The 25,496-nt window shown below is 38.0% G+C and overlaps 1 protein-coding gene across 1 annotated transcript; it reads left to right on the plus strand.

The window, feature by feature from the left end:
• Positions 1–328: 328 nt before the first annotated feature.
• On the plus strand, positions 329–25,363 carry pkn3 (protein kinase N3). The gene is made up of 22 exons (XM_084745955.1): positions 329–622; positions 6,271–6,547; positions 9,237–9,406; positions 10,102–10,222; positions 10,890–11,041; positions 11,158–11,377; positions 11,549–11,731; positions 13,674–13,783; positions 15,607–15,750; positions 15,923–15,998; positions 17,240–17,399; positions 18,604–18,694; positions 18,943–19,004; positions 19,181–19,250; positions 19,523–19,614; positions 20,410–20,586; positions 20,692–20,754; positions 20,849–20,925; positions 21,603–21,745; positions 22,762–22,869; positions 23,033–23,113; positions 24,529–25,363. Exons 1-22 carry the CDS (start codon positions 602–604, stop codon positions 24,727–24,729), a joined length of 2,799 nt encoding a protein of 932 aa, XP_084602081.1. The 5' UTR covers positions 329–601; the 3' UTR covers positions 24,730–25,363.
• Positions 25,364–25,496: the final 133 nt, after the last annotated feature.

A 25,496-nucleotide genomic window follows, 5' to 3' on the forward strand; every position in this document is an offset into this window, starting at 1 on the left:
ATATCCATATCCATAATACAATTTGGAATATCCAGAGATACATTGACACTGACTAAAAAGCCACAGTTTGCATTCTAACACTAAAATACTATTTCAGATATCTAAAACTAGAATTTGACTTAAAACAATGCAGATATTCACAAATGTATTTCAGATATCTGTTGTGATGGCTTATAATAAGAGCTGTTTGTATAAATCAGATTTGGGAGGAGGCCAGTGGCTCCTGAACACATCATCAGGCTACCTCGGCAGGTGCACTGAATAATCGAATGTGATTGGTTCCTGTAGGCAACCAATCCAGCCGCAGTCCCCTGACGTCAGTTTTGCGTCGAGCCGCAGTTAAACTCAATTCAAACTTTTCCTTAGGTTTGTTTCCACCATGAACGCACGTACAGCCGTACGGAGCTGCTGAGAACAGCTTTAGCAGACGTTGAATTTCACATGCGGCTGTCAGTGTACCTACACTAGCTGAGCGACTCCTCTTGAGGCTGTTTCACAGACTTTTCTGAACCGAGGAAGACCGTTGGGAGCTGGGAGCTGAGCCGGAGCGGCCGTTGACTCTGTGTGAATGTCCAGCACAGATAAGTGACGGTCAGCCACCATGTCAGGTCTAACACTACAGGTAAATTTACTGCCACAAGTTGTCTTAACCCGTCAAATTGAGTTTTATTATCATGGCGACATGATGACAGAATCACGACAGTTAATATTAGCCAACGCTGAGTTGAGTTAAAGAACGGTAGTTGTTACTTTGGCAGTCAGGCACACTGGATTTTCCTGTTTGTCTTGTTTGCTTAGCTTAGTTCCTCTGTCTTTGTCACTGTCAGACAAATACCTATAACGTTTAACTGTAGCTGACTATTTGAAACACTCAGTTTAATAAAAAAAAAATGTTAGGCTCCCTCCTCGGCGCTGCTTTAACCTTTCCTGATTGAGCAAACAGCCAGTCTCTACCTAAAAGAGTCTATTCTAACGAAGCTCAGCTTAATATGTTCAGTATGGGCTAAACTCTCTCTATTGTTGAACGAAAATACATTGGGTCTTGAGTTGAGTTTCATCGGAATTTGACATCTTGTTAAAATAAGATGATTGGTAATTTTGTATTAATGCAACAAGGTATTTCCTAATGTTTAGTGTTATTAAAATTAATAATTTTAGAGCTAACTGCCACCCATTGATCTCTAAGACGAAATCTATGTTCATTGTCTTTTAATGGATCCTGACTTGACAGCACTCCCTAGGACAATACAAGGTGTAGGCCGATTTGTTTTGATTTGCAAGAGGTGTGTCCTCTGGGTAATAAAGTAGATATGGAAATGAATAGATACCACTAATACCCAACACAAAAGACGACAGCAGTTGCTGAGGTAGGCTCAGGCCTGTAGCAAAGCCACTAGCTAAATTATAGCAAACAAGTAATGATGTAGTCATTAGTGTAGATTTATAGTTTGTTCAGGTGTCTGAGCTTTTTTTTACAGTGTTGGAGTACAATGATAAATGTAAGATAAATGCCCTTAAGACTAAAAATGACCATAAATGTTACCTAATCCAATCTTCAATTTTAATAATGTTATCATTAAAGTTGAGTTAAATCTAATGAATAAAATCTTGTTTATTGTTCTTGCAGGACACATAGAAACCTATAAAACTGAAAAATAAAGATAACAATCTGCATTATGTACTGTTAAAAAAAGCATTTTCATACTTGCAGTTATTGGACAACATATATGCAGATTCCATTATAGACTGGATTTGCCATGATACCAGAATTATAAACTTCAATACAATACTAGTCTAAAAAATAATACCCAATATATCTTTTGATACCATGGCAAAAAGAAAAACAAAAGTCCTCGGCACACAAAATAGGATCATTTATTTTCTTTCTATTTTTTTTTTTTCCTTTTAATTAATAACCGGCACACAGTGCTGGTAGAGGAAAGGTCACTGAACAGTCTGTTTATGCTGCAAGCCAAATTTCAGGCAGGACCCTTGAAGACTGAACTGAGCCGAGGTCTCCAACAAGCACATAAATAATTTTTTGTAGCTTTGGTGCTTTCAATACTATCAAATATTTGTATTGTATAGTTCCTAAACACATCTTATTGAAAAAGTATAACTACTTTTGACAGTCTTAGAATTAATCAGTATAGCTGCAATAGGCCAATATCAGCCAATAATATCAGTTGACTGATTTATTTGTATGCACTAATTATTATTTAAGATTAAACAAAAAACAATCTCACAGGATAAAGGCACAGTGAAGACCTGAACTTAAGGGCCTTCCCTCTCTGCTTAAAAAACATAATACAGACAAACTTACAGAAAATAGAAGAAAACACTCATTTCTGATGGCGTATTCACAGGAAAATAAGCTGCTCAAAATTCATCCAAATTGCTTGTTTTACAGAAACATCCTCCAGTTATTGTGTCACTGTTTGGGTTAATTGTAGGGCTGCATGGTATGGTAAAAAAAAAGCAGTATTGTGATTATTTTGACTGAAATTGAGATTGTGATAAGTGGGAATGAGCATTTTTGCATTACAGTTTTTATTTTTACTGCGCACTGTGGAGAGAGGTCTGGCTGTGTGAGACTGGTACCAAACAAACATGTTTTTTTTTTCCATCTTGACTACAAGATTTTTAGGCCAGGACATCTGTGCAGCACTACAGTACTTCAGTATAATGCTGTTTTCACAAACTTTTTTCTTTTTTCAAAAATTGTGATTTGGTTCTGGTTCTGCAATTGTGATATTGCACTCGGCCTTATCTGAATTTCATTAATATTGCAATTAATTGTGCACTCTTAATAAATTCTCCTTAATTGGGCAGTTTATCATTTGTTTTGTGCTGTTATTGTTATGGATTGAATATAATATAAAATATACATCAGTGTTACTTAGTCAGGGGTCAGTGATTTACTCAGTGATAGAAAAGGGGTTTCTTAAGGAAAAAAGTTGGAAACCACTGCTATATAGCATCTTTTCATGTAACTTAATTTGGGTTCTTGTTGCTTACTCTGGTGTTGCCTGTCTTATGAAGTCAGTTTGAATAACCCTCCGATTATTTTTCTTGAATACTTGATTATCAGTTGTTCTGTTCAGTGTCAATAAAATGTCATCAAATTGCTTTTTGTGCTATTTGACCAAAAGTCCAACACCTGAAAGTATTATGAATAAAGACAAAGAAAAGCAGCTGAAGAGAAGCTTGAATTATGCAGTGTTTGGTATTAAAATGACTTAAACAATTAATTGATTATCAAAATATTTGCTAATTATTTTTCTCTGAGCTGACTGACTGGGCTATATATGAACATAGATAGTTTAGTAAGATGAAGTGATGATACAAGTGTGATAAGTGTGAATGTACATGTCTTGTGTTATATACTGTAGGTTAGGATTCCTCTCTGTTGTCTTCCCACAATCCAGTGACATGTACCGTAGGTGAACTGTAAATTCAAAATTCCCTGTAGGAGTGAATATGAGTGTCTGTCTCTGTCAGCACTGTGATAGACTGGGGATGTGTCCAGGGTGCGTACTGCCTCTTCCCCAATGCATGCTGGGGTAGGCACCAACTCTATATGACCTTGATCTGGATAAGCTGATTAGAAAATGAGTGTATGGAATATGGAAGGATAATAAATAAAACAGCTTGCCGTATTGCCCTTGGATTGTCACATGTGTTGAGGATGGGTGCAGCAGCTGTCAGAGTGATATTTTATGGTATTCATTAAAACACTTAACTGCAGCACAACAGGCTAAACTTTAAATAATACCACATTCTCGTAGATTTTGAGCTGCTCAACTTTGAAGCTACTACAAGGAACTTTCATATTTGTTGATTTTGGAGACTGTGGACAAAGTGGCAGTGTTTCCACCTCTATAATCACAAAATGTAACATCAAAAATAATGTTTTGGAAATAAAAATCTCCTCCTGCTTCTCAACTTGCTAACTTACTAATCACTGTGTGTTTTCCTGGGAAATTCAAACACTGTCTCATTTCATCTGATTTCATGGAGAATCCGACCAGGTGGCTGACAATAAGAATAATTATGTAGAAAAAACAATATTCTTCTGTAGGTCATATAGAGGTACATATATATACCATATAGTGATATGAGATTTGATATCTTGATAAATTTTGGATTTTGTTATATCATGATATGTCATCAGTGTTGGTTTTAAAGGCTGCATTACAGTTATTTTCTGAACTTACCAGACTATTCTAGCTGTTTTATTTTTTGTCTTTACACACTTAGCCATTATATCCACATTACTTATGATTATTCATCAAATGATCTCATTGGTTGTAATATTTTGAGAAAACATCAACAGTCATCCTTACAGTATTGTCGCAACATGGAGCTATTTGGTCAAAAATATTGTGATTTTTGATCAGACACAACCTCCATCATCAATAATTATTGATATCAGCCGATATGAAACTTCATTATCGTGATAGGCCTCTTAGCTATATCACCCAGGCCTATATAGAGGCATCGGTAGTAAAGTGTGAGTGTTTCATGACCAGTTAAAAACTCATTGTAGCAGCTTTAAATGTAGTTTTGGTTTGATTTGTCTGCTGAGGTGCAAATTGGGGCTCACAGAACTGAAAGATTTCATTTTGAGAAAATTCATCAGCAGAGTGTTTTTTTCCAGAAGCACTGTTACTCTGAACAGTTTTCACAGGGATTCACAGAAATCACAAAAACCAATATCACTAACAGAGCAATGGTGTTTGACAGTGATGGCAGACATAATTAATGGTATGAAAGAATGTATCTTGACTAATGCTGACAGAATTAAGTTATTATACAATCAGCAACCATTTTTTGTGTGATTTTACATTAAATACCTTTTGGTTTTGACAGTTGGCTGAACAAAAAAAAAGAAAAAAAAACCTCTAAAAGATTTGTCTTTGGACTCTCAGAATTTGTATCAGGCATTGTTTTTTTTATTTTAAGACCAAGTGATTATTCCAAAACAAATGATGAAAATTATCATCAATTTGAGCTCTAATCTTGTTGTGGCACCTGATTTCCTGACACTGAGAGAAGACTGGTATTGTTGTTGCTGTGGTAGAACGTTGAACAGATCTTTATCCACAAGGGGGAGGCGTTGGGTCACTTATTGTTGTTGATCCATTGTTGGTAGAACAGTCACAGCTTTGTTTAACTGGTCTTCCTAAAATACATAACTTCCTTTGTAGTCGTTCCCATTTAAGTAATCAAACAGATCTTGTCCTTTATTTGGTTGCATCAACCAGTGAACACAGCCTGTGCTTAATTTCCATTTCCATTTTTAACTTTTTTTTTTGTTGTTGTCTTTTTTGTCATTGATTTGATCTAATGTTTTATTATTGTGTCATGTATAAATGATATGCTCAGTCCAAACAGGCTTGCAAGGCATTATTTATAAAAGAGAGACAGAAACCAGAGTAGCACCACAAATTACAAATAATACTAAACAAATAAACCAACTTGATGCTTGCTTTTGAAATAAAGGTAACACACCAAACATTCCATTCTGTCTTTGGCAGTGCACCAAAACATTTCAATTTTTAACTTATCATAATAAGGATGATACAGTAAAAAATGTCATTCATTATGAACTTTTAATTCACACACAACCTGTTGTCCTCCTGGTTGTTTTCATAATTGGCAGTGTAAAGGGCCAGAGGAAGGATTCCTGCTCAGCTGTACAGTTGACTCATTGATAATTTTAAGTAAGTTTGGTTTTAACAAAGTATCTTTTAACCTTTTTCTTCAAATCAAGCAAGTAACTTCCTTTCATTAGTGCTCATGCATCATAGTAAATTCTGAATATACAGATGTTTTAACTGAAGTATGAAGCTCTGTAGCCCATGAAGATCGTACAAATGTTTCCAGAGTTTTATCAGTAGACATTTTCTCCTGATTGACTTAGAAAGCCAACCCATATCACTTTAAACAGTCAAAGTAGGAGCAAACTTATGAAAAAGTAGCGTGCAACTCTATTTCTGTATGTAGTCTGCTATTTTACATTCTTTGATTTTCCCATATACCATTATTTAATGTGGGGGAGGCATATGCGTCATAAAGTTGTGAATAAGTAAAATACTCAAGATCTAGTTATGTTTTAAAATCACTGACAACAGCTAATGCTCCCCCAGCTGAAAATTTCAATCCGACTTTACAAGTCATACATTCATTATATTATTTATGTAGCACATTATATATACAACATGTATATATATATATATATATGACATGACGTGTTGTGTCCTTCAGAGCGGGAACCTGCAGGGTCTGGATGAAGGGGATATTCTGGATCCAGAGTTTCAGCAGCGTCTGGAGGATGCTCGTACTGTGCTCAGGCAGGAGATCCAGCGGGAGCTGAAGATCAAGGAGGCCGCTGAGAGACTTCGGCGGGCCGTCACTAACCGCAAGAGCGCAGCTGACGTGGAGGGCCAACTCAAGGCCTCGAGCCGCAAGCTGGACAAGTTACACTGGGAACTGCAGGAGCTCAATGCCAGGTCCATGGCCACAGAGAAAGACAGCACCACAGGTAACTGAAACATTAGCTGGACTACATTTTGATTAACTGCTGAACTTATTTTGACAGAGAAACAAAAAGGGCCACATTTCACAGAAATACTCTTAAAATTAACATCCTCCATCACTTCTGATCTAGTCCAGAGAGAAATATTGTGACAATTATTGTAAGACAGACTAGTATACAGTTTTGTACACAGATATTGAAATACAAGGAATTGTCCTGAGAGGATTTATGGTTTTGGTGACGATAGATCCACTGGAAATTTACACCCGGTGGTGACTAGTGCTGCCACCAGGTCTAAATTTCCTCTTCACCAACACTTTGATCCATGAAGTGGTATTTTGAAAACGATTGGGTAGATTTTTAGAAAAATTGTAGAGGATATTTAAGTATTTAAGAATGAACCATTGCTTTTTCATAGCCTCATGACCTCTGTTGTACAACCATGTTGAGGCCAAAATTTCCACCATCACTGGGGGAATATTTATCAAAGATTTTCTTGCCTAAATGCAATGTTTAATTACTAAAAAATACAATGATTAGACATTGCACAAGTCGCAAATAGTTTGATTGGGCTTATGTAATTCATATTTCATATTTTCATGTTTCATATTTCAAATTATTTCTGATTAGAGGTGCAAAATATGAGAGGACAGACCTTTTTGTTGGGGGCAGTCTCTTATCAGAACTATTTTCTTGCTACTGAACTACACCCCAACCTAATCACCATGCTAGCTAACTCAGTGGCGCTAACGTTAAAGCTTCATTGAGAAGAGCACATTAATGTTTACATCTTGTGCTGTTGCAAACAGGAGCTTCTCATCCATGAGTAGATGCACGCTTCCTTTGGTGTGGAGATACAATTGGGTGTGGTATTGTAGGTTGAAAGAACATAGCCATTTAGTCATGCACCATTTAGTCCCATTATATTGGAGAGAAGGCAGACATCTCTACAGCTGATATCTTCAGACATCTGCAGCTCACACCAAAACTATCTAGATGGATAAATAACACTACAGGTGGGAGGAAAATATGTATTTTTGATTTTGGAGTGAACTCCACCTTTAAGTGACAGCAGCAAAGAAAAATCTAGCAAATAAAAGATACATTGTAAAGTAAATTTACAGCAGCTCTCTGTTCAGCACCACAGCAACAAAAGAGTCGTAGAGAGTGTGTAAGCCTTTTTGTTTCTTATTTACTTCCTGCTGGAATACTGTACTTTTCTTGATGGTTAATGCAGGTCCTGTCCAGTGTGTCATGACTGAGGCAGCCATTAGGCTGTTATAGTCCTTCACATTTTTTTCATTATTTTTTCATAGCTCATTCAATCACTGATCTTTTTGTTGAGCCAATTTGATTAATATTCCTCAGATGCAGTTTGCCTCTTGCAGGATGAATACACTCTGTGTGTCTCTTCTCAACCAATATTCAAATTCAGCAACAGAAAACACTTGCTTTTGCACTCCATTGCTTTCCAGATACGGGTAATGTGTCAAAACAGCCCAGTATTATGCTTTTTACATGAACAGTCATTAATTTTTATTGCTAATTATGTATGCAGAATGATTATTCACGGTTGCAAATTTATGCCCAGCTGACTGTGGAAAAATTCTTAACTGCTTCATCCTATCTTAAGTTTCAAAGAAAAATACGAACTTCGGATTACAGAAGCAATTCCTTAATTCATGGCTGTGTTCTATCCTATATCAGACTGTCTATGTAATCTTAATTTAAGTAATCCTAACCAGAACCGAATGTTCAACTCTGTGTTCTGGATGTATCTGTCTAGAATGTCGACAAATCTGTCTGTATTCCCAACAATTTCACTTCACTTGTCAGTGGCTGGCTGGTTTGATGTAGTGGACAAAAAAAAAGTGTTCAGTTTTAGCTTAGATGAGTCAGAACATTAATCATAGGGGTGGAGGAGAGGAAAGCCCAACTTTTTGGGTAGTTTTCTTCCCAATTATCAGCCCAGCATAAAGAGTGGCAAGAGGGGGCAGATGGTGTCACATCAGTATGCAGAGTTTTGAGGACTGTGGATGCAGTAAAAAAGTGCTCCACCATCTAATTATAGGCCTAATTATAATTATATATTACATCATATTTCAAACTGTTTCTGTAATGAGGCCCCTGGTCTATATTTACTGTAAGCCTCCTCTCTATGGTGATTTTTGACAGATAAATCAGATTGTAAAGTGACATCAACAACAGTTTGCGTTAGCAACTAGTCGGCATAATTAACTAGTAGACAGGTTTCTTACCTTGAAATTATGTCCAACATTTTCAATTGCATTGTCAACATTTTGCCTTCTGACAGAGGCAGTTAAAAAAGAGCAGTACAAAGCAATTGCATGAGCAAAAATGAGTAGAGCAGTCCAAAGAGCGAGTTGGAGCCATAGAATGTATATCAAGTAGATTGAGATCCTGTTTACACACATACAGCCCACTTTCCCTACCTCTCTTTGTTTTTGGTCCAAGATGGATATGTGTGTGATAAAAGCTTATAAGTCTGGTTAGTTGAAGGCATATTGAATAGAATTTCAATTGGCTTGCCCTAGTGGTAGCATTAAAATTACACTGTGGGTGATAGCAATACTGAGCGCTACCTACCCCAGGATTGTGTCAGGACACAAAAACATTTGCCTTAATTGCAAGATAGTGCAGTAACCTGTCCCACCATGTGATCATTCTGATGCAGGTTGCTCAGAAGAAGAAGACAACCAGTCAGCAGAGTCTTGTCAGTGGGAAGAAGTCACATCACCACTAGCCAGTCGAGTCAGAACCCTGAAGAAACAGCTTACCATGGAGACCAAAGTCAAACAGGGTGCTGAGAACATGATCCACACGTACACCAACAGCTCAGTCAAGGTACACAACACATACTGTACTGTCAGTTTGCTGATGGAGATGGATTCCTACATGCTCTGTATATAGCAGTGAGTTTTCAGTGACTTGTGGTAAATTGCTGGTGGCATTAGAAAGCATCTCTGATGTGTAAGAAAGGACAGCAATGGTAAACAAACAGAGAAATGCCCCTGCACGGAGAGTACTTGAGGATCAGAGTAGGGTAGAGAATGGTACTAGCGTGAACTCCACCACTGCTGACTACATTCATTACATCCTGATTTTTTTGCTGTTCATTTCTGTCTTCTCATCTTCTTAGTTTCTTTATAATGTTGTTTCAGTGCTCTGTTCTTCTAAACTTGTATAAAGAAGGTTAGTATTGCAAAGTAGTAGAACTCTGTACTTGATTACTACTGGAAACCCTACTGCTTTATTACAGAACTCTACTAGTATATCATGAATAGTACATAAACTACACATTCACTGCAAAGTTTCTACATGCCACTACAAAGCCACTAGGGATCTTCCTGATGACTATTTTCTCTGTTGACAAAACGCAAAACATTTCTCAAACTCTCTCTAGTATTTGAATAAAAGCAGCAGCATTTACAGATAAAGCATGCACAAGTTTACACTCTAACTCTTAGTTATATTTGGACCTATTAATCAGTATATTAGAAGCAATGTGATGGTCTTTTGTTGTCCATTTTCTTTTTCAGGATAGGAAGATGGTGTCTACAGCTCAGCAGATGTTGCAGGACAGCCGCACAAAGATTGAGCTGCTGCGCATGCAGATTATCAAAGTCAGTCAAGCCAGAGATGAGCAGGATGGATCACAAGGTAAAGGTTCCAGCACATATTGTACATTTACAGTTCTTCTTCTACGCTTGAACAGTATACAGTATAATAAAAAAAATGACTATGACATATCCCATATAAGAGACTCATTATTGTTTTACATGGAATGCAAAGTAGATGGCAGTATTTTTCACTGCAGTAGTCGCTTTTTAACAGATTGAGTCACCCTCAAGACAAATGCTAACAATACATAAGACTGTGTATGTATAATGTAATGTATAATGTATAATCAAATGAAATGATTGCAATTTGACAAAAAAAACCTTTCAAATGCATTTCATGGTATTCATCAATAGATGGTGCCATCATCAGTGATAACACCTGACCGATCTTAATGATAATTGAGCAAACTCCATCTGCTGATGAAATCCTTTAGATATGGTTGAAAGCCTGGGAAAAAACTCAAAAACTGCAATAATTAATGTTGTAAATTAGTGTTCTGGGGAAAAAACACAGACATTATTGGAGAAATGGAAATACTGTTACAATCATGACATGAATGTATTGCTGTATTTTAAGGTTAGGTATAAATGTCTTGTTTAAATATGTAATAGTTCAGATACAAAGGTCTTGTAAGGGTGATTCTTACTGTACCTGTTGTCAAATCTGCTGATGATACCTGAGTCTGACATGCTCCACCTGCTCTCAGGTCCGCCTGTGGAAGTGATCAGTCCTCTGGAGCTGCGGGTGGCTGAACTCGTGCACCACATGAAGATTGAATCAGCTGTTGCAGAGGGCGCCAAAAATGTGGTGAAGCAGCTGAGTATGCATAAGCCCCAGGACCGCCGCATACTCGCAGAGGTGGGCACCTGCTGGATATTCCACACTGTATCTCTACTGTCACTAAAAAAAAGCATAGCCCCAAAATAAAATCTTTAAGAAAAAAAATGAAATGTTGAGCCAAGTTGTGTTCTCAGGCCCAGGCGCGTATGCTGGAATCATGTCAGAAGGTGGATTTGCTGCGTTACTCCCTGGAGAAACGTTTAAGTGAGCTGCCTCAGGACCATCCCAAACGTGGTACCATTAAGGAGGAGCTACTGTCAGTAACCTCGCCTTCCTATGGCACACCGAAAAAGCAAACCAACACTCCGTCCTCTTCCTCTTCTTCCTCCTTCTTCAAACCAGCCAGTCTAACAGGTTGCTACTAATACATCCCACAATATATTCATTTTACTTCTTTGTTTAATATTTTGTCTGACCTCATCATTTTATGATTTCTAGAACATTTTCTTCCTCAAGCAAATTAATATACATCTTGAAACCTTAAACAGTGTTTTATCATGAAATAACTGAAGTGCTTTTCTGCAGGTCGGTTGGAGGTATGTTTACAGGGCTGCCAAGACTTGCTGGAGTCTGTTCCAGGCCGTAGTCGTGTGACCAGTATCTCGGCCACCCCTGCAAGCCTCTCAGATGGAAAGTCCCTGAAGGTGAGAACCGGCCTATCAGGACGCAGCACTAATGGCAAGACAAACAAGGCTGACGACCTGTCCTGTAAGTCAACAATCCAACTAATGCTTATTTCTTTTGTGGCTACCTGTCTATAGATGTCAATCATGCAGCTGTGTATACAGTATTCATTTGTCTGCTTTTTAGACTTTTTATGACTTGTATGAACTCCTGTAGATCGAATCTTCTTGATGGGAACCAATGTAAATTCTACCAGTCTATATTTATAAGGTGTGAGTGTGTTTTTCTCAAGAATTCTTGACAATTAGATGTGTGGCTGAAGCCTAAATGTTAATAAAAGATAACTTCAGTGTTTTCCAAGCTGCACCCTATTTTCCCATGTTTTTGTGTCTTAAGTGACTGACAAGGACAACGGTATTTGAAATTGGTCCAGTATTGAGCATAGGAATGAGTACTGAAACCCAGTATTAAATGGCCCTAGGACTGAATTATTAAAGACTGGAGTATTGATAAGTTCCAACATTATTGGTTCTTTTATCAATACTTTTTACGGTTTTAATGTAATTTATTATGACACTGCTGCAGCGCAGAGTCTTCCCTTCTGTATCGGTGTCGATGCAGCTCCTCCACACACACACATATGCACATACACACAGAGCAAGGTCAGCACACAACAGAGTGGAGAGGCTGTGAAGTGAAACCGGTGAAGTAACTTGAAGGTCCCTCGAACTGACAATGACTACGCTCATACCTGTAAGCAAGTACAATAAAACCAGTAACAAGCCAATACTTTATCAATACATCTGATCAAAGAACATAATGTAAACATGAAGCCAGCAATATTTGAATCTGCTCTGTCTGCCATCTCCCATCCACCACTGCTGGTTTACACAAGCTCAGCGCATCAGCTCGGCTAATAGTGAATTGAAACTGGCCAAAACCAAAGCTGTCTGCATGTTGTCTCACTGTTGTTAACTCACTGCTGGATGAGACAAACAGCCCGTCCTCTCTCTGTAGACAGAGACGTGCAGGCAAGTGAATCACATCAGCCACAGAGGACATAATGAATGAGACTGACGAATGTTTGTGTTCCTCATTATTTCTAAGCATCACTCAGTATTTTGGTGTCAGGAATATGATTTACTTTATTGATATTTTAGATTTGTTTCCATTTGTTGCCATTCTCACTCTCATGCGTACATAAACTACAGGTTATATGAACTTATTTTTAAAATACAAAAATATGACATCAGACGTTTTATCAGTATCAGCCATGACATGCAGGTTATTATCAGTTATCAGTATCAGCTTAAAAAAATCCATATCATGTAATAAAAATAGAACAGAAACACTTTCCTTTTCTGTCGTAGCTTTGATGTTCAGTTGTAGCATGTCATCATTACAATATTACAATTGAATCATGTTATATTTATTATTAGGACTAATTTATTCATTATATTATGTCATATTCTCATTATTACTAGATACCAAATAAAAACATCCTGCAAGATGATTTTGTGAAACAACTAATGTTTGTTGTAATGTAAAAAAGATGAAGTAATTAAAAAGTTCAGTGGAAAAAAACAATAATTTGGTACACAGTAATAATGAGAGAACATGTCATAATAACACAAAATCTACCTTGTTGTAATGTGAAAAGGATCTTCTAAAAATGTGAACAGTGTCACATTATAACAAGAAACTGAGATATTAATATTGCTATGAGCTTCCAGTAATAATTAAAGGCAGCCCGGATGAGTGTGACACTTCTTTTCTCATCTGAGTTTTGGCTGCTGGACAGTTAGAGGACTCTGTTTTAGTGAGGAAATCAGCTGCAAAAGTTTAGGGAACAACAGTTTTGAAAAGTGAGGGGGACATGTCCATGACAACCTGAAAAGAACATTATTTCTTACTTGAGGCATCTGTTTATTGGATGCTATTTTTCTCTAGTTAAAATGTCCACACAGTGTGTTTCAATCTAAGCTGTTTTTTCTAAGTTAGTGTATGTCTGTGTTTTGTGTCTCAGCGGAGGTAAGCGTCGTGCTGAAGGTGGACAACAGGATAGTGGGGCGCTCACACTGGAGACAGCTGGGCAATGAGGCCTGGGGCCAGAGCTTCAGCATCGAACTGGAACGGGTCAGTGGCTTTCACTTCAACAAGCAACTCAAATTACCACTGAACCAGAACTGCACTTTTCAAATGGTTCCTCCACTAACCTGATTCTTACTGAGTTACTTTCCTCATGACTGTGAAATATCAGTGTAATGCATGAATTTCAAAAGAGGAAACTTTGAAAGGAAAGAAATGTTAGTCAAATATTCCTATGTTATTTTAGTGACTGTATGCACCTTATTGGTTATCACATATAGAAGGGAATGGTGTTGTCTAGCAGCTGGAAGCTCAGCACTAGATATGGATACAAGTATGAGCTTCAAATATCCACTATTGGTCTGGTTATTGTGTGTTTCACGTTTTTATCAAGAAGGAATCATGTTCCCTGTGTGATCACCATTTCTGGCCCACATATTATAAATTAAACAGGTATTTCTGTGTCATTGATGGAAGCTGACAGCAGTTTTGTAAAAAAAAAGTGATCATAACAGCAATCCAGCTCAGTTCAGTGTACTGGGTTCCTAAAACTAATTGGACTACAGTTTATTTAACTGTGTTACAATCAGACTCAAACAAAATAACTGAAAAATGTCAATTACTGACTGAAATTGCATTTATCCTACATTATACATTATATTATGTGTTTTTTTAACTATTGAATATAAGACTGAAAGATTAACTGTGAATCAGCCTGCTCATTTTCCATATTTGAATGCTCTGATTTGGGAAACTACAGAAGAGTGTTAGGACCAGGCATAAGGATAAAAAAATTATTTTGGGTTTCAAGAATAAATTAAAGTTTCAGTATTCATGCCAGCAATAAATAAATAAATAAATGAAAGGGCAATGATTTTTATAAATGCATTTTAAGAATAAAGTTGAAATGTTTAGAATAAAGTTAAAATACCACATATATGCTTGAAATGTGAAATTAAAAATAAAAAATATTTTTCCTCTCATTTTTTCCCCTTATACTTGTCCCTGCCCACAATATCGGAAACTAAACACCGATTTGACAGTACAATAGCTGCAGTGACCAGTGTAGTTTGGTGTTAAACCAACCAGTGTTGTTAGTCCTCTTGTCTAAGCAGTTTATTGCCAAACATCATCTCAGTAACTCCTAATGGTGAACATCTGTGCAAAGCTCAAGAACAATACCCTGATATCTTGTCCCTCACTGAGTCCGAGTGGGCAAGTTTGTCTTTGATACTCTGTCAACCTCCTATCCACTCATGTAATCCCACTGCTAATCCTCTGACATTTGCTCTAATCTGGCTTTACCCACACACACACACCATTCCTGCTTAAGACTTCTGATATTGCATTGAACACCCCGGCTCTCAGTCTCTGTTCAACAGCAAGCCTTTTACACATACATGTCAGTTTACTGGTCATGGGGAGTGCTACACAGCCTGTAAAAACAGCTGCATAACATCATCTGTGGCTCTGGAGGAGCTTTGTCTGAGAAAATAACCCAGATGATGTCATAGTGATGTCATCAGCATTATTTCATCTAGGGTGGGAGGTGGGAGATTAGAGGTGGACTTTAAGCAGAAAGGGAGGGTTTAACGAACCAATCTTGGCCTCTCATGAGTCCCCTCAACTTTACAAAAGTGCAGACAGTAAATCATCTGGTACTGCTTTAAAAGATGAGTTTGAGTTACTCAATTTTTTTTTTCTTTTGTAAAAATAAGGAATAAACAATGAAAAAATTATTTTTTGTGTGTCACTGCAGAGTTCTTACAGCTTTATTTTTTCTCAAGTGTGACAATGATAATCCAGTAAGTAAATATGAAAATGATTACTTGATTAAATGAGATCATTAATATTTCTCTGTGTTGATCCAGTCCAGGGAGCTGGAGATCGCCGTGTACTGGAGAGACTGGCGAGCGTTAGGTGGGCTGAAGTTCCTGCGGCTGGAGGACTTCCTGGACAACCGTCGACACGGCATGTGTGTCCAGCTGGAGCCTCAGGGCGTCCTCTTCATCGAGGTTATTAACTTTCAGAACTGACTTGTAGACAGTTTATTTACTCCTGTGACACCTTCAAATCAGTTACACTTCAAATCATCACTGGGCAACATATTGTTCCTGCAATTCTCATTCCAGAGATGACTTTCAGTTCCATACATGAATCATAATCTGCCCCGCTGTTCGTTTCCAGGTGACATTTATCAATCCTGTCATTGAGCGGCGCTCTAAACTCCAGAGGCAGAGGAGAATTTTCCCTAAACAAAAAGGTAGAACATTTATTCATATCACACTCTGTCAGTTATTTTTTCACATAATATGTATTTGATGATAGAAATGTTATTATTGGTATTGCTTGTTCCAGAAGTTGTTCTCAGGCATATTCACGTCATTTGCAATGACTCTTGTAGTCATTTGAGCTGGTTAAAGGGATGATTCGGATTATTTCAAGAGGGGTTGCATGAGGTATTTATCCATAGGTAGTGTATTTGTGGTCAGCAGCATAATGTATTTTTGCCAGCTAAATAAAAGTCAGTATCACTTTAGGTGTATGTTATATTTAGAATATTTTCACTGCTTTACTTTGCTGTCTGCTGAGCCTTTTCTGATGGAATCTGTAGCAGTTATAAAAGCCAAAGCAAACCAAAGTTCTTTGACAAAATCAGTAATTTTACCTCACAGAAACACAGGAGTCGCTGATCTACCGCTGCCTCGATCAGTTAGTTTAATTTCTGTTATTGTGTTTTAAAAGGTTAGTTCACATTCACCAAATTCACACAATAACACAAACAAACTAACTGACTGAGGCAGCAGTAGAACAGGAACTTCCATGTTTTTCAAGGTAAAAATTACTGATTTTGTCAAAGCAGTCCAGTTGCTTTAAAGAGAGTGATATGTGGCTGATGTAACAGCTGTTTCCTGTCAGGAAAGTCTGTCTGACAGCAAGGTAAGGTGGTGAAAATATTCAAAATATAGCATACAATTAAACAGATATTGATTGTTATTCTCTGTTTTTTTGCTGCTGACCCTGTCCACAGACGTACACCGTTTAGCTTCCTACACCAGTACTCTTTATCTATTGTAGGTAATACACTGACTGTGGATAAGTGCCTCATACAATCACACTAAAAAACTGAACTATCCCTTTACCTGTCACTGGATCTACTAAGGTAAGGGATATCACTAAACGCACATGCATCACACAGTACAAAAAAGCTAATGCCATTTTAAAATTACATTGATGATCACCAATAAACTCAATAAAAGGACTTTAAGATGGACATTCAGAAAATGATGGTTTCCCAGAAGCCATAATTTGACCTTTTAAGACTGTGGTGGTTGCTCATAAAAAAATAAGCAAAGGTCAATTGAATAAATTTTACATTTCATTCATTTCAAGCCTGAGATTATAATTTAAATATAGAAGCGTTATTGTCCTCACTACTTTCATGTTAAACTTTTTGAATCTATCTTTCAGATTAGATTTTTTTGTGTCCATGTCTCGTCACAGGGAAGGACTTCCTGCGTGCTGCCCAGATGAATATGAACTTGGCCACTTGGGGCCGTTTGATGATGAGCATCCTTCCTCCCTGCAGCTCTCTGGAGCCCATGAGCCCTCCATTAGCAGGCCCTAACACTGGCTCCACATCATCGAGTGCTTCTCCGGCACAGTAAGGCTCTGTGGTGACCCAGAAACATCTCTGTGTCACATCTATGAAAGAGCTGTTACAAAAGTCAGCTATTAACTTCCTTGCTTAGCCTCCCACAGTGACTGCAGGCTATTTTTCCTCCCACTCATGATATCTGAGACTAGAGAGAATGTGACTTCAGTGGAGGGCTGATAGCAACATTATCACTGACCTGCATTCAGAGTTAAGAGACATAGTGGCTGTATAATAGTCGTGTATGAGGTTAAAAAATTAGCATTATTGAAGTATAATGGTGATGATTTTTTTTCTTCTTGTCAACAAATCCTATGCATGGATCAAAACCAACAATGAATGCATCCATGTGCAGCTCATTATAGCTATAGTGGGTTACAAGAGTAAAAGGGCAATATCATGATCAATAAAGCTGCTTGTTCACTTTAAAGTTTTTCATTGTTTTCTGTACATAGAGTAGTGAGTGACAGATGCAACAGAGAAAGGGCTCAGTACACATATTATGAAACCATTGATCAAACCAATAACTTACAGAGGTCACCGAGGTCACCTTCTCATACTTAAGCAGTTACCCACCGTTTCTGTAGTGGTGACAAAACATAAAAAATACATATTACCAGTTTGAATGAAACTAAACCAAACCCCCTTTAAGAAATATGACATGAACAATTCCTTACAAGCCTGTAAAAACAAATAACTCTAGAAACACAAGACAAAAGGCAACAAAAGTCGACAGTCTTCTTGTCAATTTGGCATCAGTCTGATCCATAAAGATAAAAGTTTTGAGACTTAGCATTTTGGAGTTTGTCGCCTCAGTTTGTTACCAGTGTCTTTTAATAAGCTGTGCTGCTTTAGTGGGAGAAGACTATAGGACTGAGAGACGAACCATTGGTGGATCAGATACATGCTGAATTAAACCCTGTCTTTTATCGTGTGTGTGAAGGGTTTGAGGAGTTTTGTCGGCTGTTACCAAAGTAACTTCCCAGTTTATTTAATTCCCATTTGATGCTGGAGCGAGTCCACCTACCTTCTGATAATATTAAACATGTTTGATTTTATCAGCACATCAGTTTTAAGACCACCTTACAGATGACTGATGGTGGAATGTTTTTTTTTTTCTTTTTTTTCTCCTTTTTTTGTTTAATTTGTTCCACTGCTCAGACACTATGATTGTATCCTACTAATCCGACCATCCTGCTCTTGGTTTTCTCAGAGAACCTGCTGTGTTGAGTCTGAATTTTACTGAAGACCAACCTGGCAGATCTCCTCAGCGCACAAGAAAGAACATTAAAGACTCCCCACTGGTGAGCACTGGTGGTCTGTTTTCTCTGTCTCTCTAACAGTGAAGATGATTGTGCAAAGTTTGATAGCAGTAAAACAAGTTGTTCACTTAAAACTCAAATGTAGAGTTTTTTGTTTTTGAGCTGGTTTTGTTTAATCTCCAATATCTTTGTTGCTGTTTGAATCAAGATTGTTTTTTTTATTTTTATTTGAATGATTCAGTTATGTGTCAAATCATCTTTCTTGTCTGTTTATCTTCTTGAAAATCCAGTCTCCTGGTGAGAACCAGAGCCCAAAGCCCAAGCGACAACCCTCAATTCATCCACCCTCACAGTAAGTCTGGTTTTGTGATGGGACCAAAACAGTGCTATCAATTATCAGTATAATTTTCTGGCAGGATAGAATGTACATGTAGTGGTACTATTTCATTCACATAATGTGTGCAAAGAGGACAGTTAGAAACAATTAGAAAATGTTAAATATTTGCACACTTTTGTACTCTGATACAGTATGAATGATGGGCTTCAGATGGAAGACTTCAACTGCATCTCAGTACTGGGAAGAGGTCACTTTGGAAAGGTAGGAGATTGTTCTCATCTCCACTACACCTGTAAAAATGTTATCAATAGCATTTTAAGCAGAAAATGAGGATTAAGAGGTGTCATGGTGACCTGGATCTTGAGGATGCTGACCATGTAATCACACCTTCCACAGTCCAAGTCTGGCCAGGAACCTTTGCATGTCTTCCCTCATTTTCTGGTGGCACCTGTGTCTACTCTAGAATAAATGCGGAATAAATTATTTCAAATAAGATCTGCATCAAACTTTTCTCCTGTACCTCCTGATCCAAGGTGCTCCTCGCAGAATATAAGAAGTCAGGCAAACTGTACGCCATCAAAGCCCTGAAGAAGGGAGACATCGTGACACGTGATGAAGTTGACAGGTATGCAATCCCTCAGCTAGTTCATGTGAAACGTTATTAGTGTCAGTGCTTCTTTCCACTACTCCGTTCCTAATGAATATTATTTAAATATTTATATATGATAACACAACGATTTAGGTTTATGTTGGCTTGGACCTGGAGACGAAAGATGAAAACCTGAAAGTTGCATAATGGGAAGTTTTAAATGCAATATTATTGGAGCAGATACATACTAGAGATAAAAATTCAGGATCTCCTCAAATGCCATCAAATGCACATGATAGGTGAAACAGTGTTATGAGCCAATGTTTAATTTGGTATTCTTCTGATCCACCAAACAGCACAGACTTAGTGAGAAATGTTAATTTTTTGAAGTGGTTCACCTCTCATTCCCACCGTCTTCTACAACTAAAACAGTGCAGCTAACCAACAGAGACTGGTAGTGAGTTAAAACAAAAAAATCCAAAATGTTAAGTTTTTACAAAAATACAGTTTATCTTTATAGATTATATTGACAGCAAATTGACGAGACTGTCGACATTTGACACCTTTTATCTTGTGTTTCTAGAGTTATGTGTTTTTATAGATGCATAAGGAATTGTTAATATCTTTTTTTTCTTAAGGAGAGTTTGGTGTAGTATTTTCCCCAGAGAGCACAAGGAGCTTTAGTTTAAATTCAAACTGCTAAATATGTATGTTTTTAACGTTTTATCACCACTACAGAAACACAAGATAACTGCTAAAGTATGATAAGGTTGTCTGACTGCTCTTAGTTCATGATAATCTCTACAAATGTGTCTGTGTGTTTGTGGTCAGTCTCATTTGTGAAAAGAGGATCTTCGAGGTGATCAACGCCTCCCGACATCCTTTCCTGGTGAACCTGCACGGCTGCTTCCAGACTGCAGACCACGTGTGTTTTGTGATGGCCTACTCCCCTGGAGGAGACCTCATGACACACATTCACACCAACATCTTCACCGAGAAACAGACCTGGTGAGCACACACACACACACCGCTCTCTGAGAACCACAGGCCTCTGACACACTGCACACACACAGCATGTTTGGATCATTACCATCTCTTTCTCTGTGTTTTCAGGTTTTATTCTTCATGCGTGCTGCTTGGCCTTGAGTTTCTCCACCAAAATAAAATTGTTTACAGGTGAGTCCATCTCAAGCTGCTTTAAGAACAGTATTATTTCATGCTTTGCTTCATTTTGGGAGCATTTGGTTTGTTTGTGTGTGTCTGTTTTTAGAGATCTGAAGCTGGATAATCTGCTGATGGATGCAGATGGTTTTGTCAGGATAGCAGACTTTGGCTTGTGCAAAGAAGGTAAGAAAATGTTCATTTATGGCATTTTCCAAACTAGGATTGCAACTAATGACTATTTTCATTATTGATGAATCTGCCAGTTATTTTCAAGGTGAATTGTTTAATCTATAAAATGTTTAAAAAAGAGAGAAAATGCTTGTCACAGTTTCCCAGAGCCCAAAGTGACGTCTTCAAATTGCTTCATTTGTCCAACCAGAAATCCAAGACTCTTCATGTACTGTCATAAATGACTTAGAAAGTGGAACAGCCAATGCTTGAAAAATTAATAAACAATTTACTGATTATCAGAATAGTTGAAAACTTATTTTCTTTCGATCAACTTGATTAATTGATAATTTGTGCAGATTTATTCCAAGCTCTTATAGGTGATTTAACTTTTCCCCTACAATCTGTGGCAAGCAGAATAATCAACTAAATGACACTGTGATATTTTGCCAAATGTCAGAAGTGCTATATACTGTCTGTGTAAAAAGTTTACAGTGATTATTTCCATATCATAGTACTGAAGCATTTTCAGGATTCTGTGTGCAAGCTTGGCATGTCAACACCTGTTCTTATGAGTCAGTGAGTTCGTATGTGCGAAAGTCTGGTGTTGTTTCGAGCAGCGTTGATCGACAGAGAGTGTGTGTAGTCACTGTGTCTGTGACGATATCTAAGTAAGTCTGTACTGTGTGTAGGGATGGGCCACGGTGATCGCACCTCAACATTCTGCGGCACACCAGAGTTTCTGGCTCCAGAGGTGCTGACAGACAACAACTACACCCGCAGTGTGGACTGGTGGGGGCTGGGAGTCCTCATCTATGAGATGCTGGTGGGGGAGGTCAGTATAAACATGCAAAGTTTATTATATTTTAACATGCTAGGAAGTTATTAGAGCTGTACTAAACAGTTTGAAGCTTAAGTCATGTTGACAGTGAGCTCCTCTTGAGATAAAGTAATAACAGACTTTACCTGTGGGACACCGATGATCAAATTATGTTTGTGTTATTATCTCCAATATGTTAATGCGCCTTATACCAAAAGTCAATAGTATTTTTGAGGAAAGGGTTCTCTGTTGTTCTTGTCAGAGTTCTTGGGAGCAGAGTATAGATACAGTTTTATGTTTGTGTTATTATCACTAAAAGTTGTTTCACATAGCTGACATGTTCCTGTTTCATTTGGTGTTAACCATTTTGATGTCAGGGGTCGATTCCCAGCGTGCAAATGTTCCACCAAGACAAGTTCCCCCCAACACTATTTTACAGGGGCACCATCACTGCATCCTGGGCTTACCTCTGGCCAGACATGATTGTGTTTATGAAATACAAACAAGCCAGAGCATTTTCCACAATGATAATAAGTTCAGCCAGACTACTCTCCCTCACTGTTCTCATCATAGCAGTCAGAGTTCTGCCAACTCTTCCAAAGAAAGGTCATCAGCAATCGATGTGAAATATATACATGGATCCTATTAAGTTATCAGGTCAACTGCAGTTTACATTTTGTATGTTTCATGCTGCGTAGTAGCCTAAAAATGCTATGCAAGTAGATTTGTGATGTGTAAATTTGAATTTTCCATAATTGAAGAGGTTTTTTTCAAAAACAAATGACCCACTAGAAGGAAAAATTAGAGCCAACAAACTCTGTGCATGTGATTGTTTAAGACAGACTTGAAAAAAATGTGAACTTATCCTTTAATATGCAGGGAGTACAACAAAGACACCTTCCAAATGTTTATCCAATATTCAGATATACTGTGACCCCCCCCCCCCCCCGCTGATCTACCTGTACTGTGTTCTAACCACAGACAGAACAGAACCTTGTATTAAGCCTGTGCTGTTCTCTTTGCTCTTTCAGTCTCCGTTCCCAGGTGATGATGAAGAGGAGGTGTTTGACAGCATCGTCAACGATGAAGTGCGCTACCCTCGCTTCCTCTCTCCTGAGTCTGTGTCCCTCATTCAGAAGGTCGGTCTCTCATCAAATAGCTGTGAATCCTCCACAGGAGTTTTCTCATGATAATCACTCTCATGTTCAAACTTATAATCTTGTATTAACATCATTGTTTTCAGTGGACATTTGATCAAAGTTCACTGCTCTAAATGATCCTCTGTTGCTCTCACTGTTTCAGTTGCTGCAGAAAAACCCTGAGATGAGACTCGGAGCAGGAGAAGAAGACGCCGCACAGATCAAAAGACACAAATTCTTTCAGGTCATTGTCCAACCAGACATGCACTGTAACCTCTTCACTACTAAACATTACAATTCTCTGACTGACTAAAACTCAGACCAGCAGAATCTGAAGTTAAGAAGGACGAACAACTGTGCTTCAATTTCTTTTATTCAGCTCTAGATTGTTCTTCCTCAGCTCAGAGGTTGCCAGAGTTCCACTGTCTTTAGGTATTTCTGTCACAGTCCAGCTCAGATTCAGAAATAACAAACTGGCTCCAGAGTAGAATATGGAAACCTATTGACACTGAAAAGCCGTGTGCTGCAACAGCAGACTTAAGAGAATATTACACATCAGCTGTGTAGTGTTTAATGACCGTATTCTATGTGAGACCAAAATATTCAACAAAGAATAAGAACACAATTATAGTCTTTAAAAAAAACATGCTCACAATGACACCTTGTGACAATACAGTGGTGAGGAAGAGAAAAATATGAGATGAGATAAAGGAGTTGCCAGTTGTCGCTGTCAGTTGAAGAGTGAAAGATAATTTCTCTGCCTTCTGTACTGGTATTTTAACTGTGCTGTTATCCACTGAATGAACCTTTTTCACAGCAGACTGTTTTAGTTGTTACAGCAGGAAAAGCACATCATTGATCACATAAATGATGGCTGCTGTGAAAAAGATGTCAGCCCATAAGTATCTGACAACATTATGGAAAGGATCAGTACAGATATTGAGCTTTTTGTTAAGAGTAAGATCCTTTTTGTTCAAGTGGAAACCACTGTTTTGTTGCTCTTGTCAAAGCCACCAGACTCCATTTACAGAAAGACTCATTTTATCATCATAGAACACACATCATTCAAACCTGACAGAAGCAAAACAAGACTCACCAAAAACGTCTTGGCTTGTCTTTCCACTGTCCCAACATTCATCAACTCTGGTTTGTTCCAAAAAAAAACACACTTGTGTGAAAATATTGTGAGTGAGAGGAAGGTCTGACATCAGCGTGTACAGCCACAATATTTTCATGTCTAACTTTGTGTATTAAGAATTAATTTCAACCAAACCAGAGTTGGTGACAGTGGAAAGACAAACCAACATGTTTTTGCTGGGTTTATTTTGTTTCATCTGACTTTGAATGAAGTGTGTTTTATGATGGGAAAATACGTGTTTCTGTAAAAGGAGTCTGATGGCTGAATAGAGAGAGATACAGCGACGGTTTCTGGTTGAACAAAAAGCTGTATCTCTGTCAGGATCCTTCCATCATGTGGTCAAAAACTGTTGTCCCCATTATCCACTGAGACACAAAAACATGTGAAATATGGTCCAGATTGAAAAATACAACAACATAGCACATCCACAGCACTGACTGCATATTGAATCCAGATCATATTGGCATTTTTTTTTTTGGTCAGTTATTTGGCCACTGATTCCTGCTGCTGTCTGTTAACAGGGGATGGACTGGGACGCTCTCCTGGCCAAAAAGATGAAACCTCCCTTCCTGCCGGTCATCAGGGCGCCGAAGGATGTCAGTAACTTTGACGAGGAGTTCACCAGCCTAAAGCCGGTCCTCACCCTCCCACGAACGCCCTGTGTCCTCACTGCCGAGCAGCAAGACATCTTTGCTGACTTTGACTTCTCTTTCATGAGTTGACCAGAGGGGTTTACGGTTCGTGCTGCCGCATTGCTTTGACAGGCAGCTCCTGTTTATACCTACTTTTTATTTGCCATAAAACTTGTCTGATTCGACAGAAGCTGAAAAACTGCAGTCCTGCCTTTTCACACAGTTCCACATTTCCAGTTGCACATCATCTCTGTGGCCTGTTCACTGCAACACACTGCAATGTCCTTCAGATACTCAGTTCTCCACAAAAAGCAGCCTGTCACACTTCACTGACACACTCTTACCCTCACCAGGTCTGATTTCATGACACAGCATTTATTTTTTAACATGTTTTCTCTCTGCCAAATTGATTTGGAACTGTTTCATGCTGACTGTTTCTGTCATCGAGCAGTAAGATCAAAAGGTTGACACTGAATGAAACATGTTACCAGTGCAATAGTGAGTTTTTGCTCATGAATTTGTCTTTTTTTTTTTTTTTTTTACAAATGGACATGGTGCCAGTGATGTCCCAACCACCAGCACTGCCCTCTCAAGTACGACATTGTAAATATTTGTGATCTTATTGAAGAGAATTGTACAAAAGTGTTCAGGCTAGACATAAAGAGAAAAAAAGAGGAGAAAAATTTAAAATTTAAAATTTTGCATTTTAAGAATAAAGTCGAAATTCCAGAAAACAAAAGAAAAAATAATCAGAGGAAGATTTTTTTTTCCTTTTGGAATTTTGACAGTAAAGTCAAACTGGAAAATAAAGTTGAAATACCATTTCAATAATAAAGTCAAAATGGTATTTCAACTTT

Source organism: Lutjanus erythropterus, chromosome 20, assembly GCF_056507025.1.
Source record: "Lutjanus erythropterus isolate fLutEry1 chromosome 20, fLutEry1.hap2, whole genome shotgun sequence".
Classification (NCBI taxonomy): Eukaryota; Metazoa; Chordata; class Actinopteri; order Lutjaniformes; family Lutjanidae; genus Lutjanus; species Lutjanus erythropterus.

What these genes read in the sequence shown, in the direction of transcription:
- pkn3 (XM_084745955.1), top strand. Translation starts at nt 602, where the DNA reads ATGTCAGGTCTAACACTACAG. An exon ending in ACACCAACAGCTCAGTCAAG is followed by an intron (nt 9,407 to 10,101) that starts GTACACAACACA and finishes TTTCTTTTTCAG; the next exon opens with GATAGGAAGATGGTGTCTAC. An exon ending in AAAGACACAAATTCTTTCAG is followed by an intron (nt 23,114 to 24,528) that starts GTCATTGTCCAA and finishes GTCTGTTAACAG; the next exon opens with GGGATGGACTGGGACGCTCT.